This window comes from Balaenoptera ricei, chromosome 20 (assembly GCF_028023285.1).
Source record: "Balaenoptera ricei isolate mBalRic1 chromosome 20, mBalRic1.hap2, whole genome shotgun sequence".
Lineage (NCBI taxonomy): Eukaryota > Metazoa > Chordata > Mammalia > Artiodactyla > Balaenopteridae > Balaenoptera > Balaenoptera ricei.
This window is the reverse complement of record NC_082658.1, coordinates 61,456,025-61,473,526: the sequence shown is the minus strand read 5'-3', so window position 1 is coordinate 61,473,526 and position 17,502 is coordinate 61,456,025. Positions and strand designations below refer to the sequence as shown.

Here is a 17,502-nt window from a genome sequence, read left to right as displayed (position 1 = left end):
ACAGGCTTACACACACATGTATACATATCACCGCAGTGCACATGCTTGCCATATTCAATGGTTATAGTGTTCTGAGGTGGGATAATTATAGTGAAATAGAGTGCCATGAGGAGAGTAACGAAAATAGAGGGCTGGAAGTACATTTACAGGCACATGCAAGTGAATTCATACCCGAAGATAGAGTGTCGAGTGAAAACTAATGGCTTTAAGTTTCAAAGACCAAATAAAAGTTTAGCAAGAAAAACTAGTACTTTGCATGAAATAGACCCTCAGAATTCAAATTTAGATCAGAAACCTGCCTTAAGGAAATGTGATGGGAAAGGAGTGTGATTAGCTTATCAACACAGTAAATCAACAAGACACTTCATAGTTAAAACACAACACAGTTGGTGTCCTTCACTTCGTTGCTCTTAACTGCCCTCTACTTAACCCACTTGCCAGGTTGACTGACAAGCTCCCGTCCTCTGGAAACACGCTGCTGACGGCCTTGGCAAAAGACCTCTTGTGGTTAAGTTTGCTGCTTTCCTAGTAAGCGTAACACTTGTGTTCTCTCCAGTTTAGTTTGCTCAACAAGACTTGTTTGCTCCCAGAGTCCTTTGTCCAGGAGGTACTTATGTCTCCCATTACATAGATATTATGTAACTGATGAAACTGAGGGCAGAGTTGCCTTTATGCAGACTCAATGGTTGGAAGGGCTCAGCCCACTTGCTAAGCGCGCCCAGTAGCAGTGAGCCTGCCCACTGCCCAGATCTGGTTTCTAAATTGCTGCCTATTAAAAAGAGCCAGGGATTCCTGGAGAAATGGCTCATGTCATACCTGGGGTATTTAAAGTGCAAGGTGAACCTGAGATGGCTTTGTCAAAAGGCCATTAAGTGCCCAGGACTTCCCTGGTGGCACAGTGGTTAAGAATCCGCCTGCCAATGCAGGGGACACGGATTCAAACCCTGGTCCAGGAAGATCCCACGTGCCGTGGAGCAACTAAGCCGGTGCGCCACAACTACTGAGCCTGTGCTCTACAGCCCGCGAGCCACAACTACTGAGCCCACGTGCCACAACTACTGAGCCCGCGCACCTAGAGCCTGAGCTCTGCAACAAGAGAAGCCACCGCTATAAGCCCGCGCATCGCAACAAAGAGTAGCCCCCTTGTCGCAACTAGAGAAAGCCCGCGCACAGCAACGAAGACCCAACGCAGCCAAAAATAAATAAATACATTTATAAAAAAAAAAAGGCCACTAAGTGCCCAGAGATTGGAGGGGTAACGTCAAAGGACAAAAGGGCTACTTGAAGGGCTCTAACTGGCCAAATCTGGGATAATGAGAGCATCAGAAACAATGATCATAATTGTGACACACTGAATCACTTGTCATCACTGCCAGTGACTCCTGACTCTGAAAACTGGTAATTTAAGGAAAGACTTGAGCATGACCCTACGTGCATTCCCAGCTGACGAAGGAAAGCTCTTCCTTAAAGAATGCCAGTCAGTAACTGTAAAAAGAATGATAGAAAATTGCCATTTTGCAGGGGGAATTCCCTGATGGTTCAGTGGTTAAGACTCCTCGCTTCCACTGCAGGGGTCGCGGGTTTGATCCCTGGTCGGGAACTAAGATTCCGCATGCCACGTGGCGCGACCAAAAAAAATAAAGAAAATCGCCATTTTGCAAATCTTGACGAAATGACTGATTCTGGCAAGGATCATCATCATTGAATCCCAAAACCACCAGATAAAAGGTTGTTGGTAAACGGGCTATCCATGCACTGCTGGTGTCAGTGCACAGGTTATCTATTAACTGCAACAGCAAAAACATACCTTACGTTGGGAAGATGTGGTGATCAAATTCTGCATCACAGACAGTGAGTCAACCAGATATTAATGAGACTTTTGTTGTGATGCAATATTAAATACATCTGTGAGGTGTTAATGTCAAAAATTTGTAACCTGAATACACCAAGCCTTTGGCCCTAACTGCAAATTTACAGAAACTACAGGAACAAGATAAAGTGTTTAGAGGTGAAATGTCTGTAAGTTACTTTCAAACTATTCAGTAAAAAATATGGCAAAATGTTAATTTTTAAATCTAGGTGGATATACAATTTGTTTTATTATTAAACTTTTCTGTATATTTGCACATTTTCATAATAAAAAGTTGTGGAAAATAAGACTACCTGTTAAAAAAAAAAACTTCAAAGCGTGGATCAGACAACTGTAAAAGTGGGAAAAACACAAAGATCTCGGATTCTCCACTATTACTATTATTATTGTTATTTTATAAGAGCATCAACTGCCTCAGTGTTTCAGTGGAAGACCTTATAAATGCATTATTTACATAAAACACACGAAGGTAAGAAATACAAATTAATGCAAAGAAAGGCGCTATGGACTGTAACATTCCACATATTCATTCCAGGAGAAAACAGCGTCGCGTAAGGTATGAAGTGCTATTATAAAAATTGCATCTTAAATACAATGGTTATTTTTTAACATGATAACTATGGCATAAGCATAATTTGAGTATTATGCAACCTGGAGAAAATCTGCACTTCGTGAAGGATGATTCCGTGACATCAAGGTTAACTATTAGGAGGACAAGGGGAAAGCAACTTCTTGAAGAAAACACTCAACAAAAAAGACTTGAAGATGCTGGTACCCCAGGTCCTTCGCCACTGCCCCCCCCGCCCCCCCCCCCCCCCCACCGGCCAACCAGGTTTTTCCAACGTCCAAATGAAGCTGCATGGTCAACACATGCTTAAATTGGTATTTATGACACCAGAATTTATATCAGGTTTTCCTCACCTAGCTCAGGAAAACTTCCTGTGCAAAGATGTCCCATGATTTTTTAGGAATATCCCCATTGTTAAGATTTGGGGATTCTCATTCTTCATTTTTAAGTAGTTCCTGTCACTAACAAATGACCAATATTTGTTAAATATTTCTTTGCATGTATGCACCAAGAATTATTTAAAATTTTGCCAATTTCACTCCATATCAGTTACTTCTACCTTATTACTCAAGTCTAACTTGACTACTTATTTATTCATTAATTCAACCAACATAACTTGACCACCTACCATATGCAAGGCACTGAAGAAAGAAACAAGAGCAAGAGGAAAGGTCAGCTCTCAGGACGTGGTCTTAAATTCTGAGTGCAATGCTGTGGATAGTAAATACAATAGCATTTTCACCCGTTTCTATTTGCGTTTCTACCAGTTTTCCTTTTATGCTGTTTGGGACCCCACAAACTCAGTTATTATTGTTGAATGATTACTGCATCAATGATAGTTTCTGCATCAATGCTTTTTCCAATGAAACTTTCCCTGTTATTTTAAGAGTAATCCCTATTTTACTTACACGTACAAGAAGTACCCATTTCAATTATCCTTTTGAAATCAGTCATTTCAGTTTCTTCTTATAAACAGGCTGAATTTTGCTTTTTTATTCAAGTAGTCACTCATTTTCTTAGGTAAACCAAGTCCAGCAACACTTCAGTTGTAACAGTTGCCTCTGTATTCTCTTTCCTCACCCCTACGTCTTCAATTTTTCCCCCTGACCCACTTTCTGCACTGAACTCAAACCTATTTTCCACTATTTTTTCCTCATACTATTTAAATAGCTGCTTTCATTACTTCCTTAAGATAACGGGGTTGCATCTGGCAACCCATTTTAGCAGGTTTCTTAGGTTCATTCCATAACGTACTGGTTAAGATCATGTCCTTGACTTTATCTTTCATTACTTTAGAAAGCTTTCTATTGCTTAAATCAGCTGTGGTTTTCGGCATTTAAGCCCTGGAAGAATCCAGTTAGGATGTTTGGGCCCTGAGCACAGTAGGCACTCAAGAAACGTGTTTCAAAGGAAGAAACAGACTTTCTACAGTAAGTCACAGGGGAACTTTAAGGTATGAATTTTGGAGTCAGGTGGAAAAAAAAAAAAAGAATTGTATTCTTGTTTTTTTCCTTCTGAATGACAGTTGTCAAAAGCTAGTGAAACTAAGGCTAATATGTTTTAAATATTAAGCTTGGGGGTTTAATCTTTGCCTGTAAATTTGTACACATGTCTAAGGATTATAGACACATTAGTTTCTCCTAACAGATCATCTTTCATTAAGCTTCTCTTTAATGTTTCAGTATTTAAAGGAAAGCGTAACTAAACTGTGGTCACATAGAAATCGTTAGGATACTTTCAACTTTTTTTTTTTTTTTTTGCAAACCTACTGGCTCCACATGGCAGTTATGGCATAATAGGAAAAGGGAAGTAAAAAGGGGGAAGGGACCTTTACATATTTAAGGCTTCAAAGCTGAGAAGAACTAAAGGCCTGAAAGCAGCTTTTTTTCTGTTACCCCAGGATTACTCTCTGGTGTGAAAGCTCTACTGGATGGAAGCTTTCCCAAGTTACATTCGTAAGGCCTCCTTAAGAAATACTTGAAACATGGTAAGAGTTGATGAGTTACAGGTTTTTGAGTACTCTTACTTTCCTAGGGTTTCTTTCTGGAATGAATTAAACTGGTATCAAATAAAGGTTAAGAAGTGAATGTTTTCTTCTTAAATTTCACAGTACATTTAAATAGGTTATATCCACGTCACTAATTCTGATACTTCTGCTGAGTGATAATCTAACCCATATTGCACTTCTCTTGAATAATGTTTTTAACACAAAATACAAAATAGAATTTTAAATGGTTAAGTTTTATAACCTAAATGAAGTCTCCCATATGCATTAATTACGATGTTTGGCACCTGTATGAACACGCTGATGCTGAATGAGGTTTGTACTCTGGGTGAAGGTTTTACCACATATACGGCATGCATAGGGCTTCTCTCCTGTGTGAATTCTCTGGTGCTGAATAAGGCATGTTCTCTGGCTAAAATCTTTGTCACATTCGTTACACTTATAGGGTCTTTCACCAGTATGAGTTCTCTGATGCTGATTAAGTGATGACGAATAAATAAACGCTTTCCCACATTCATTGCATTTGTAGGGTTTCTCTCCGGTATGGATCCTTTGATGCTGAGTAAGATTTGCACCCTGTCTATATGCTTTCCCACATATATTGCATTTAAAGGGTTTTTCTCCGTTGTGAATCCTCTGGTGTTGAGTAAGGTGTACACTCTGGCTGAAGGCCTTCCCACACACACTGCACTTATAGGGTTTCTCTCCGGTATGTGTTCTGTGATGTTGGGTAAGGTTTGCACTCTGGCTGAAGGCTTTCCCACATATATTGCATATATAGGATTTCTCTCCAGTGTGAGTGGTCTGATGCTGAATAAGAGTGGAGGAGTGAGCGAAGGCTTTTCCACATTCGTTGCATTTATAACACTTCTCTCCAGAATGAATCCTCTGATGTCGGATAAGGTAAGTGCTCTGACTGAACACTTTCCAACACTCATTGCATTTATATGGTTTCTTTCCTGTGTGTATCTTTTGATGCTGAAGGAGGTGTGTGCTCTGGCTGAACGTTTTCCCACACTCGTTGCATATGTAAGGTTTTTCTCCGGTATGAACTCTCTGGTGATTAATCAGCGATGAACTGTGGCTGAAGGTTTTGCCACACTCCAAGCACTTGTAGGGTTTCTCTCCCGTGTGTGTCCTCTGGTGGATGGTGAGGTGTGCGCGCTGGCTGAAGTCTTTCCCGCAGTCGTCGCACTTGTAGGGTTTCTCTCCCGTGTGGATCCGCTGGTGGATGGTGAGGTGTGCGCGTTGGCTGAAGGCTTTCCCGCACTGGTGGCATTCGTAGGGCTTCTCTCCAGTGTGCATCCTCTGATGTGCAATGAGGGATGAGACGTGTCTAAACTCTTTCCCACATTCTTCACATTCATAAGACTTCTCTTTGGCATGGCTACTTTGGTGTTTGATGAGGGATGGGTACTTTCTGAACTTCTTCCCACACACATTACACTTATAAGGCTTCTCTCCGGGATATATTTTCCTGTGTACGATACCGTAAGAGACATGACTGAAGGTGGCCTTGCCTTCGTCGTACACAGAAGTTTTATCATCTGATTGGGTATCAAACTGTATCATTAGGTTTGAATGCTTTTCAAAATTACTTTTATATATATCATATTTATAGTCTTCTGCACGATCATCTTCTTCTGAAAGGACTGACTTCAAACCAAAATCTCTCTCATTGGTGGGAATTCTCCTGAAGGTCTCTGTTGCTTGCCCTTCCAATCTGTCATCATAGTCATAGGGTTCTTCCAGCTTGATGGTCTTGGTTCCATCCTTTGTGAGTTTAGAAACATTTTCCACTGGAGTACCCTCTTGGGCTTCTGTTTCCCATCCTGAAATTAAAAAAGTACATAAAAAGTCTTCCTCTATTTGGAGAAAGGAAACTGCCAAAGCAGAAACAAAATAATGAACATAAATAAAATGCCTAAAAAGACTATGGCTCTGACAACCTCATAACATGGTCCTTAATGCTCAGGAAAGGAGAATAAAAGGGCAGAAAACAGGACTAAATTGTTGAAGAAGGAGAGGCTCCTCCCTATTCAACATGGGCGTGGAGTTAATAGAATAGGTTAGGTCAGGCGACAGAGCTAAGAAGTGAAAACAGACGATAAACTGTGGGACGACCTGGGATGACTTTTATTACACAAACATTTATAATCATATAAGCTGTAATTTACATAATGGGTCATAAAGCAGGCTGACTGTCACCACCCCTCCTTCCAATCTACCCTGCACACTGTACGTAATATTCTGGAGGCAGTTTCACGGTGTGTGTTCCGTGTTTTAATACGTCTAGTAACTCTTACAGCCTGAAGCCATGGTTCTCAGGGGTACAATCCCCAGACCAGTGGCGTGAGCATCACTGTCACCTGAAATATGTCAAGTGACTGGGCCCCTCCCAGACATACTGAGTCAGAAAACGGGGGTGGGGCTGAGCCCTCCAGGAGGTTTGAATCACACTGAAGTTTCAGGATCAGCGGCTTAAAGGATAAAAGTTAAAGAAAGAAAAGTTAAAATACCTCCACTCAGTACTCAGACCCCAAATAATCTAGCCTTTTCTACTGTACTCCCTCCTCTATCACAACTCATATTCAGCTTAAAGTTCAAAGTTATCCACATAACTTAGAACTATGTCCTTATAATCTTCTAAAGGTGCCACTAATTCCAGACTCCAGGCTTCTCTTATGACACCTTCTCCACCTACTGAAAAAGATGCTTATGGCCCAGCTCATGTTTCTCTCCTCCTTCTTAGAATCCTAAAGTACAGATTAGGTTGAATGATATGAAACTGCCTTTTTTGTAGGTCAATCTGGCTGAATATCAGCAGTTTCATACGGTACAACCTAATAAAATATTGGGCCCATGGCAGAACTTGGCTTTATATTATTATTTCACAGTTTTGTGTGTTTCTTGTATTTCCAACTCAGATGCAAACTCTGGAAATGGCTTATGCTTCTTTTACATTTTCTTCAGAAAATGGCCCAAGACTCTGGATATAAAGGCCACTGAATGGAATTGGTAAAATAAATGACAATACCTTGTTGTAAAAAGGTGAACTCAAATGAAAGCGTACACACACACACACACACACACACACACACACACACACAGACCTGGACCCCCAAACCTGACTGCAAAGCCATCAAATACACATTTGTTGATGCCTATTATGTTTCTATTATGATGGTTTAAAACAAATTTAAGTTGCAATACCTTTCTCCTTTGAAATCAGATAAGAAACATATAACTTGCAAATGTTAAGAATTATATATATGAAATATAATGAAATACGGAGTTTATAATATAGCAAAAATGGTGCTGGATAGTCCAGAAACTTTCTAAAATGCAGATCAAAGTATAATAACTTTACAAATATATACATTCAATAGACTCATCCATCAGTAAAGGACTAGTTAGAATAGGAGATAATGGAATACTGATAACTGATAAAAATAGGTACATCGATATGAAAAGGTGTGCAGGAAATATTAAGTGAAAATAAGAGAGAGAGAGGGATAAAACGGTACACACAGAAAGATTCCATCTGTGTAAAGATGTGTGTCTCCAACCCTTCCAACCCCAAAACCAGGGCCTTCTCCCCTGAGATCAGCACTCCCGGCAGGTCTGTGTACATAGCTAGGTGAGGGGAGGGAGACACATACTTCATTATGCTTCCTTGTGCTGCTTGAATTTACAAACTACTTTTATTATCTTGATTCAAATACAAAAATTAGACACTAGAAAATGCTTAAGAGTAATGTTAAATGAAAAAAAGAATACCGTAACTAGCATGAAAACTCATTAGAACTAGAATGGACTGCATGGATAGGTGTGTATATACACAAAAACAATGAGATAGTCCAGAAGCTGAGTTTAGTGCCTATGTAATCAGAATCAGTCTGTGACAGACTGTTCCATACACCTGAGAAGGAAGTACTAAAGTTATAATTAACAGGTTTAAAGTAACAAGTCTGAATGATGGCCATGAAAAAAATCACTACTATAAGCATACATTTTTAAACCAGTCAGTTTACTGGTAATTCAGAAATTAAGATCATTAAGCAGGGCTTAAATATGTGTATATAACAAACTGGAAAGGACTGATTACAGTGGTGTAATATTTCTAGCAGAAGAGATCAGTGTTGACCAGGTAATGAAGGAACACTTTTAGGGGAGATCTGGTTTGGGCTGAACCTGAAAGAATGGCTGGGTCCTGTATGATGTAAAGACCATAAAGTTCTGAGACAGGAACAGCCAACACTACTGCTCGATTTGTGAATCATCGAAGTTTCCATTCCCTCAGGTATGACTGATGAGATGCCCTAACCAAAGGTTCAACTTATACGTCTCTGAGCTGATAAGAAAGTGAAATCCTCAAAGCCAAAAATCAAGTGAGAGCAGGAAGACCAGAAGTCAGCGAAAGTTGAAGCTGGCTTCCTGAGACACTCCTCCATCCTGCTGATGACCTTCAGCTTCCCCTTGAAGGTGCAAGGGGCTCGGGGGCCAGAAGACAAAGCCTGCAGCCAACCTGGGGCAGCTGGCAGGAGTCTGCACACTCTGTGCTACACCCTGTATAAGGACAGGCTAGAAAAACAAACAAAACCCAAACACCTCACCTCTACAGAAGGAAAAGAGGACCTTGCCTTTCTCAGTTTTGTGCTCTTTGGTGGGAGCAAAATCTCCCCCCAAAATACATAATCATAAACTGCCCCTCTTGTGGGTTTACAGCCTTAATTCAACCTGAATCACCTAAAAACCTCAAGTGGTCCCAGATGGGCAGCACCTCCCATAAGACGGTCCTGACTCCAGCAAAGGCCTAGCTCCATCTTGCCACGGGTTTTCTCAGTGTCGAGTGTGTGCTGAACTCACTCCCTAAAGAATTCAGTGTATATTTTGGGTCATTCTGCCAACTAAAGCAAATAGGCCATAAATTATGAGAAGAATTAGCTTTTCAAGTAGTAGGACCCTCAAAATACCAGATGACCAGATAAAGTTAACTTTTTTAAAAAAGTTAAGCAATTCACTCTAAAGTAGCGTATTATATTTTTTTGTTTAATTTGTTTATTGTTTAATTTGCTGTTAATGCTGGATTCCAGCATCAATACTGGTAGACATACTAGAAGGCAGTGGCTTAAATTAAAAAAAAAAAAAGGGAATAGGAAAGCAAAATGCAAAAGAGTACAGTGTACTTCTTTTGTATACAAAAGGAGAGCTAAGACTATATTTATAATTTATCTCTGCAAAGAGAAACACAGGAAGGATAAATGAGAGATAAGTGAGCCCTATAACCTACAGGAAGTGGACGGGAACAGGGCAGAAGGGATGGGAGTGTACACCTTTCTATAGTTTTGACTTCTGAACTGCGTTAATGTTTTTACATACTCAAAAATGTAAAATTAAATAAAAAAGAATCAAGAAACAAGAGAATACTAAACTTGAACACAAATGTAATCAAACAAGTTTAACTGTGTATCAAACTGTTAAGATAACCAGAAAGGAAGAATTCAAGTACCTTTGAACCCAGTATCCTCTATATCTTTAGTGGAATATATTCTAAGGACATGAAGGAATTTTGAACGTTACCTGAGCAGTTTGTTTTCTGAGAGATAATGATATACTTCTGAAACCATTTTTGTGTGATTATATGATAGAGCAAATGAGCAGATATACTGATATTGGGAACCAGATGACTCATTCTGTGGGAAAGGAAGTAGAAAACAGATATGGGGAGGCACAAGATAGACTGCCCTTGTGGTGCTAGATTTGAATTAAGGTCACCAGTATGAACTCAGGATTCAAAAAACCTACACACACACACACACACACACACACACACACACACACACACACACACTTCACAGCTCTATCTACTGAACAAATCTAGAAGCAATGGTACCCAGAGTAGTGAGCGCACTCACTGCCCAGATGCTGGCCTCTCATCACTAATCCCCACTAAGATGAACCACTGTTCCTTAGAGAAATTCCAGGTCTAAGGTAGGCATGAAGTGAGCCCAGACCATTCTCTGCCAGAAAGCAAGGAAACGCTCAAAGACTAATGGGGACGTCTCAAAAGGACTTGATCTGAAAGGCTCCCATCGCCGAAATTTGGGACAATTGAGCATCAAAAACAAATACCCGCCCCTCCAAACTGGAATTAATGGACTAACAATACATTGAATTTTTAAAAATTCCACTAGTCCATAGTGAGATATACACATAAAAATGGGGTGGGAGGGACAGGTATTCTTTTCAGATTAATCATTTAGAGGAGATGGTGGAATTAGAAAATCACCATTTTGCAACCAGCAATGTAATAAAGCAAGGATCCACAGTGGATGCTGAGAACCTTAACTGGAAGGTCATCAGGGAATAGAACAGTCACGTGACCTCTAGGTGTCGAGCCACAGGTGACGACACAGATGCAGGAACCGGATGAATGCGGCAAATAGGTGGGGACTTCTGTCTGCATAGATCTGGCTTTATATATTTTTACAATTTTTGATCTTGCAAACATGTTATCTTTTTCAATAATTAGAACATAAAAAAGAAAGGAATGAGGAGAGTGGAGGCAGGGGGCTACAGGGTTTCGTCAATAAACAGAATAAGAGAAACTCAAAAAGAAGGTGAGAAGGTTTGAAATTTGAGATTTTAGGGGACATTCATGCATGCTTAAAAATAGAGGGAGGGAACACACGGAAAGCCCCAGACAAAACTCTAAGAGAGGGAACCCAGGGGTCATGGAGAAGCACAAAATAAGAGGGGGGTTGGGGGCGGTTGAAAAAATGATACCGGGAAAATCTCTTCCAAAGATGGCCTCTGTAAGGAAGCAACGCCAAGCAGCCCAGTGTTCTCAACAGCGTGGGATGTCTTCGTGCAAAGTGACTTGGCCACATGTAAAAACACATCTCACCACACTTAGGATAGTACAGGCTCTGAAGCACAAAGCATCTCATCGGCTGGTGGTTCTCTCACCTGGACTAGGGCCTTCTAAAATTTCTTTTATCACCATCCATGGTTCTTCCAATATGGGAATCACGGTTGGTCTGTACACTGTAAGTCCTGTTCAGGAGGAACAGAGTGAGTTTTACCCTGGAGATAAACAGTTGTTCAAGTTTTACTGCCTGACTTCTTACCCATGAGGACAGATCTCTACAGGAAAAGAATGGTTCACGGACATGACCTCATGAATGAGGTCACTGTCCTTTTCGGAGCTGGGACAAAAACTTCCTGCACCCTGGAGGATGCACGGCTGGAGATCATGGGGAAGGAGGCGCTGGGCAGGGCGCGGCGTCGGGTGGTGGCCCTGGGAGGCTGTGTGTCGTACCTCCTGATGACCCTTCACTTAGAAACCTTTCCTTTGGGAAAAGGGAGCAGAACTTTGCCATTTCTGTGCCTGAACGGACAAGCACGCTCCCCTCTGGGCCCGACCATTTTTGACAGCTGAGGGGAGAAAGACTCGGGCACGTATGCAGGGAGGAGGGCCGGGCGCAGACGACGCTCACCCAGAGAAACCATGTTCCAGTAGTTCTGCAGCGTCACCGTCTTGTACAGCTCCTTCTGCACAGGACGCATGCGCTCCCAGTCCTCCCGGGTGATATCCACGGCCACATCTGTGAATGTCATGGATTCCTGAAACATCAAACGTGACTCAACTTGGTTCAGGAACTAGGAGGAAGGGGACGGCGACAGCACAGGTGCGTGTGTGGTGGGGGAAACCACAGAGTCTTGAGCGTTGGTAGGACCCTAAAAATTACCTAGTCAATACCTTTACCCAATGTATGGATAAGCAGACCTGAATGGCCTGAGGGGAAGTCTGAAAACAAAGTAGAATACATCAGTTTCGGTGCATGCGTTGGTGGCTCCATCTTAAAGAATAAAAGGATTTAAACGTAGATGACACAGAGAGAATGGTTTGACTTTCAAGCATTGCCTTACAAATAAATTAAATGTGTTACAGTTTGACATTTTAAGATATTTTGTGTGCTCTATGATGGAATGCAGAGCCCTTCCTTTTTCCCTCCTATCTATCTATCTATCTATTTTTGGCTGCGTTGGGACTTAGTTGTGGTACGCAGATCTTTCGTTGCAGTGCGTGACCTCTTTGTTGTGGCGTGCGGGCTTCTCTCTAGTTGTGGCGCACAGACTCAGTAGTTGTGACGTGTGGGCTCTCTAGTTGTGGTGTTTGGGCTCCAGAGAGCGTGGGCTCTGTAGCTGCGGTATGTGGGCTTAGCTGCTCCATGGCATGTGGGATCTTAGTTCCCCAACCAGGGATGGAAACCACGTCCCCTGCATTGGAAGGCAGATTCTTATCCACTGGACCACCAGGGACCACCACTTCTTCCTTTCTAAAATAAAACTGGTACCAATAACCACACTGAACTACTGTACCTGGAGATACATTTCACAGTCTGGTGAAGTTAGCATCTCTCTGCTCTTCCTTCGTTTAAAAAAAAAAAAAAAAAAAAAAAATTCTTGCTTACTCTCATGTTTTTCAAATAAACTGTAAGTTTCTTTAAAAAACTATATTGGGATTTTTCAAATCACATATAAGTGTATAATTTAGGGAGAGCTGGCAGTTTTACAATCTTCAAGGCTTCATCATATCTACAGAATAACACAGGACTGCAAAGCTTATACTATGCTTAGTCATAGTTATCTTAAATGTGGGGATAATACTGTGAATGGAACCCTTTATTTCATTTTAGCATCTATCTGATTTTTATGTATATTTAAGAAAGTGATTAATTTTTGTATGCCATTTTCTGTCGTGGTCACTTTACTCAAATTCTCTGTTATTGTTTCTAACAGTTTTTCCCTTGATTTTCTTAGGTTTTTTGGGTAAACATTCATATTATCTATAAATAATAATTTACTCCGGTTACCAATTTCAGACCATGTATATTTTACAGTATATTTTACAGTAAACCTTTCTCTTAAGATGGCCTGAGCTGCTCTTCCTTAAAATAACACAGATTCGTAATAAACAGTAACATCATACAATACATGGCCTTTAATTACTTGTTAACAAAGACAAATAATAACTATTGTCTAATCTTCCTGTGACCTTCTTGATCACTTACTGTAATCCAGGCTAACAGGTCTCATAATATTTAACTGTCACGATCTAAGAGGAATATTCTATTCATTAGAGCTTAGTAACTCAGGCTATGAGTGATTAAGTGTCTTGCCCCAAATCACAGGTTGTGGCAGAACCAGTAACCAAATCTAGATCCATGTGGCTGTGGAGGTGAATCCCTTAACCTCTATGCACTACCGCTGCTTTAAAGTAAAAAAGTGAGGAAAGGGATATCAAGGGAAGCAATGGATCCCATTTCCTATACAACGCATTCACCTACCTTAACAGGCCACGGTGACTTAAGGAGAAAACCTGAGGCTTAGGTCCTTCATAGGACTTCTGGGGTCACAGAAGGTAGAGGGCCAGGTTAGAAAATGTCCTCACACACTAGGAAGGCATTTTAAAATCACAGAAGAAACTGACACTCACTTTGGTCACGAAGTCATTGAGCCACCCTGCCTGGAAAGCTTGTCTTCCTTTGGGGTCTTCCTCTGGGGTCTCTTGGGAAAGGGTGGAGTTCTGAGGAGCAGCTAGGGAAGAGAAAGAGACCGTGGTGGAGATCAGTCCTGTTTGAATAGCCTAGGAAACTCTTCACCAATAGAAGCCTATATTTTCTTAAAGCGAGGAATCAGAAGGAAACCAAAAACAGCGCCCCTGCTTCACAGAACCAGAGGAAAGGGGCAATGACTTATCCTGAAACTTATCCTGTTTTTGAGCAGGCTTCAAAAACAAGTCTGCTCTGGGATGCTTCAGAATATGTACCAAATTCACAGTTTTCTACTAAACCTTTGCATGATAGAAATTTTGTGAGTTGTCTTTTTACTTAGTAAAGAAATATTCTCTGGACACTTTTCTACATATTTGGAAGTATGTTACCATAAAACCCAATTCACAAAGCAAATGATTTATTGGCAGAATGGTTCAAACCTCTGCAGCGAAACTTCCTGAGGGCGCACATGGGGGTAATTTGGTTGTGTCTGGCCACTGTTTATGATATGTCCTCTGGGTTTACAGAACGTGTGTTGGGTTCCGAGCAGTTGGAAGAGGAATGCCAGGTAGGACGGGGCTCAGCGAAGCCTGTTCTCACTCACTCCCTGACCTCTGTTTTCCTAATCACCTCAGAGGGCTGCTCTCTGACGTGATGGCTGTCTTCTCGGACCACCCAGGACTCCTCCTCTCTCTGCCCTTACAAGCCTTACCTTCTTCCTCTAGAATCTGAGTCAAATCCTCCACCAGAGTCACCACTTCCTCGCTGCTCTTCGGGTACTGGGACTTCACCCAAGTCCTAACCTCCCCAGGCAGGATGCTCAGGAATTGCTCCAGGACCAGCAGCTCCAGGATTTGTTCCTTTGAGTGAATCTCGGGTCTCAGCCACTTAAGGCAGAGCTCTCGGAGCTGATTCAATGCCTTTCGAGGACCAGCCAGGTCTGGGTATGGAAAATTCCTAAAATTCTGCCGACAGGTCTCAGCGTCACGCAGGAGTCTTGAGGCGAGGGTTTCCTTCTCAGCATTGCGGGGTCCACTCTGAGCCTTGTCCGGCTTCCACGTTAGAAGGACTTGGGCACGTGACGAACTGGTCGTCCTCTTGCTCGGGGAGAACATGTCTACACACAGGAGAGTCAACCTGGCAACAGCCTTTATTTCTCCAGGAGTGAGCCAAATGCTTGAAGTCGCATGCTAGAACCACAAAGACATTTACCAAGGGCTGCTGCAGCCAGGGGCAGGACAGAGGCAAGGTAGAGTTAGCAGTCTTCCTTACAAACTCTGAGCCCAGAACTTGTAGGGATGGCTAAGAGACCCTGAAACACAAGAACAGACACAAGGTCAGGAATTCCTGGTGGCCTCTGCCATACGCACAAACAGTAATAGGCAGGCGACCCAGAGTGTACAAATAAACACAGAGAGTCTGCCGTGCTCTACCTCCCTGATATCCTTAGACTTGTAAAATAGATGCAACCTGCCCTGGGCACGGGTTGGGACTGCCATAAAAGGGTGGTGATAGAAGCAAAGCAAAAAGACAGATCAAATTTCTAACTTGTTGAAACAAACATTTTTTTACAGAAAAAAAAAAAAGCTTCAGTATTATAGTCACTGATGTTACAGAAGCTGTAATGACTGAAGTGCCTCTCAAAAACAGCAAATCTGTTACTTAGAAAAAACTGGGAGGAGAACTTCTCCTTAAACAGCTCAAGGTTCCCAAGGGAACGGTCAGGGGAAAAAGGGCGAGCCGTTTACCCGCTCTGCATATCAATGCCAGTCTGTTCCAGCCCTTCACTACCAGAGGGCTGGGCACAGGAAAGAAGCAGACTGGTGTAACCTGAAGCCCGTGAAGAGCGTCTACAGGACACAATTCCTAAGGAATACATTGGAAACCAGGATTCCCGCAGAAAACCTCACCGCAGGCCTGACCTGGAGGAGAACCGACACCACCTGTCCACGGGCTCCAGCTCTGAGCCCCCCTCAACCCCGTCGTGTCCCCCAAAGCCGGCTGCGCACCAGGCCTACGGAGCAGAGGCACCCCTCGCCTCCCCACCCCGCGAGGTCCCCCTAACTCCACAGTCTGAGGCCCGCGGGCCGCTGCGCGGGGGGGACTGCCCCGCAGCCCCGACCCCGCAGGCCGCCCGCATCCTGACCTGTGGCCGGACCGGCGTACGCGCAGCCGAGCGGCCCGAGAAGCCCCGGGCAACAATGGCGGCGGGCGCGGCGCCTGCGTGGCGGGCTCGGTCCCGCGCTGCGGAGGGGCCTCGGCCCCGCCGCGTCCGTCCCGTAGAGCACGGCGCCTCGGCCGGAGCCACCCGTGCACCCGGTCCTGGGAAGCCCGGCCCGGAACCCACCGCGCCCCGGCTCCGCCGTGACCTCGCCTCGGCGCCACCGCGCATGTGCGCAGGAAGGACGCCGCGCCCCCTCGGAGCCAATCGGAAGCCGCGCCCGGCCCTCCCCGCCCGAGCTGCGGACCATGGACCCGTCTCCATGGCAACCTCCTCCGCCCATTGCTGGGGCTTGATTGTTAGCCGCAGGGGTTCTGAGGGAACTTTCAAGTTTCCTTGGGCAGAGTCAGGTCTGGTAGACGACTGGGAGGAAGGTCGGGGAGCTACAGCATCTGGGGGAAGGGAATGCGGATTGGGCGGGGGACGGTTGGAGCCCCGCGCTAATCAACCAGAGAAAACCTGGTGGCAGAGTTCACGGAGGAAGGATGGACAGGGAAGATGTGGGTCTTAAGGCAGAAAGACCCGAAGTGCTGGTTTGGGCTTTACTGCTCATAACCATTCACTCTTAAAGGCTCCGAGTCCCTCCGCAGGAATCTGATTCTGAGACTCTCAGATCGGAAAAAAGAACAACATTCAGCGTCATGTTGTTTATGAAAGACTCACAGCCTACATAAAATGCTTGAAAATACGAGGACAGAAAAACATTCAGGGGGTCCCATTATCTAATGCTGTGTTGGCAAACCAACATTAGATAATGTTGGCAAAACTCTTTGATGGAGTTAAAGAACAAGCATTTTATTATGCTCCTGGATTCTGTGGGTCAGGAATCTGGAAGGGGAACAGTGGGTGTGGCTTTTCTCTGCTCCACTGTGTCTGGAACCTCAGTTGAGATGATTTGATGGCAGGGAGGGTCCATCTCCAAGATGTCTTCTTTACTCACATGCCTCCTCTTCTGGCTGAGATGGCTCAAAGATGAGCTCAGCTTGGATATGGCCAGAGTGCCTATATGTGGCCTTTTCGGCATGAAGGACTCAGCCGGCAGCTGAGATGGCGGCTCTGGGCTTCAAGAGCAGGTGTTCTAGTGAACAAGAGAGAAGCTCCAAAGCTGACTATGATGTAACCTCGGAAGTCACAAAGCATCACTTCCATTGTACTATTGGTCAAAGCAGTCATATGTCTGTGCAGAATCAAGTGGAGTCTGATGTAGACCCCATCTCATGATGGGTGGGGTGTCAGAGAGTCTTAATATTACCACACCAGGCAAATCTGAACAAC

The 17,502-nt window shown here is 43.4% G+C and overlaps 1 protein-coding gene across 2 annotated transcripts; it reads right to left on the bottom strand.

Moving 5' to 3' along the window:
- Nucleotides 1-4,660: 4,660 nt before the first annotated feature.
- ZNF287 (zinc finger protein 287) lies at nucleotides 4,661-16,386 on the bottom strand. Of its 2 annotated transcripts, none has more exons than XM_059906735.1 (6): nucleotides 16,354-16,386; nucleotides 14,719-15,318; nucleotides 13,949-14,049; nucleotides 11,946-12,072; nucleotides 11,416-11,502; nucleotides 4,661-6,275 (listed from the first exon to the last, which is right to left on the bottom strand). In XM_059906735.1, exons 2-6 carry the CDS (start codon nucleotides 15,119-15,121, stop codon nucleotides 4,711-4,713), a joined length of 2,283 nt encoding a protein of 760 aa, XP_059762718.1. In that variant the 5' UTR covers nucleotides 15,122-15,318; nucleotides 16,354-16,386; the 3' UTR covers nucleotides 4,661-4,710. The 2 variants fall into 2 exon arrangements, with proteins under 2 accessions (XP_059762718.1, XP_059762717.1); XM_059906734.1 differs by lacking the exon at nucleotides 16,354-16,386 and adding an exon at nucleotides 16,153-16,333.
- Between the last annotated feature and the right edge of the window lie 1,116 nt (nucleotides 16,387-17,502).

What these genes read in the sequence shown, in the direction of transcription:
- ZNF287 (XM_059906735.1), bottom strand. Translation starts at nt 15,121, where the DNA reads ATGTTCTCCCCGAGCAAGAGGACGACCAGTTCGTCACGTGCCCAAGTC. An exon ending in TCAGATTCTAGAGGAAGAAG is followed by an intron (nt 14,050 to 14,718) that starts GTAAGGCTTGTA and finishes TCTCTTCCCTAG; the next exon opens with CTGCTCCTCAGAACTCCACC. An exon ending in TTTAGAAGGCCCTAGTCCAG is followed by an intron (nt 6,276 to 11,415) that starts GTGAGAGAACCA and finishes TTTTAATTTCAG; the next exon opens with GATGGGAAACAGAAGCCCAA.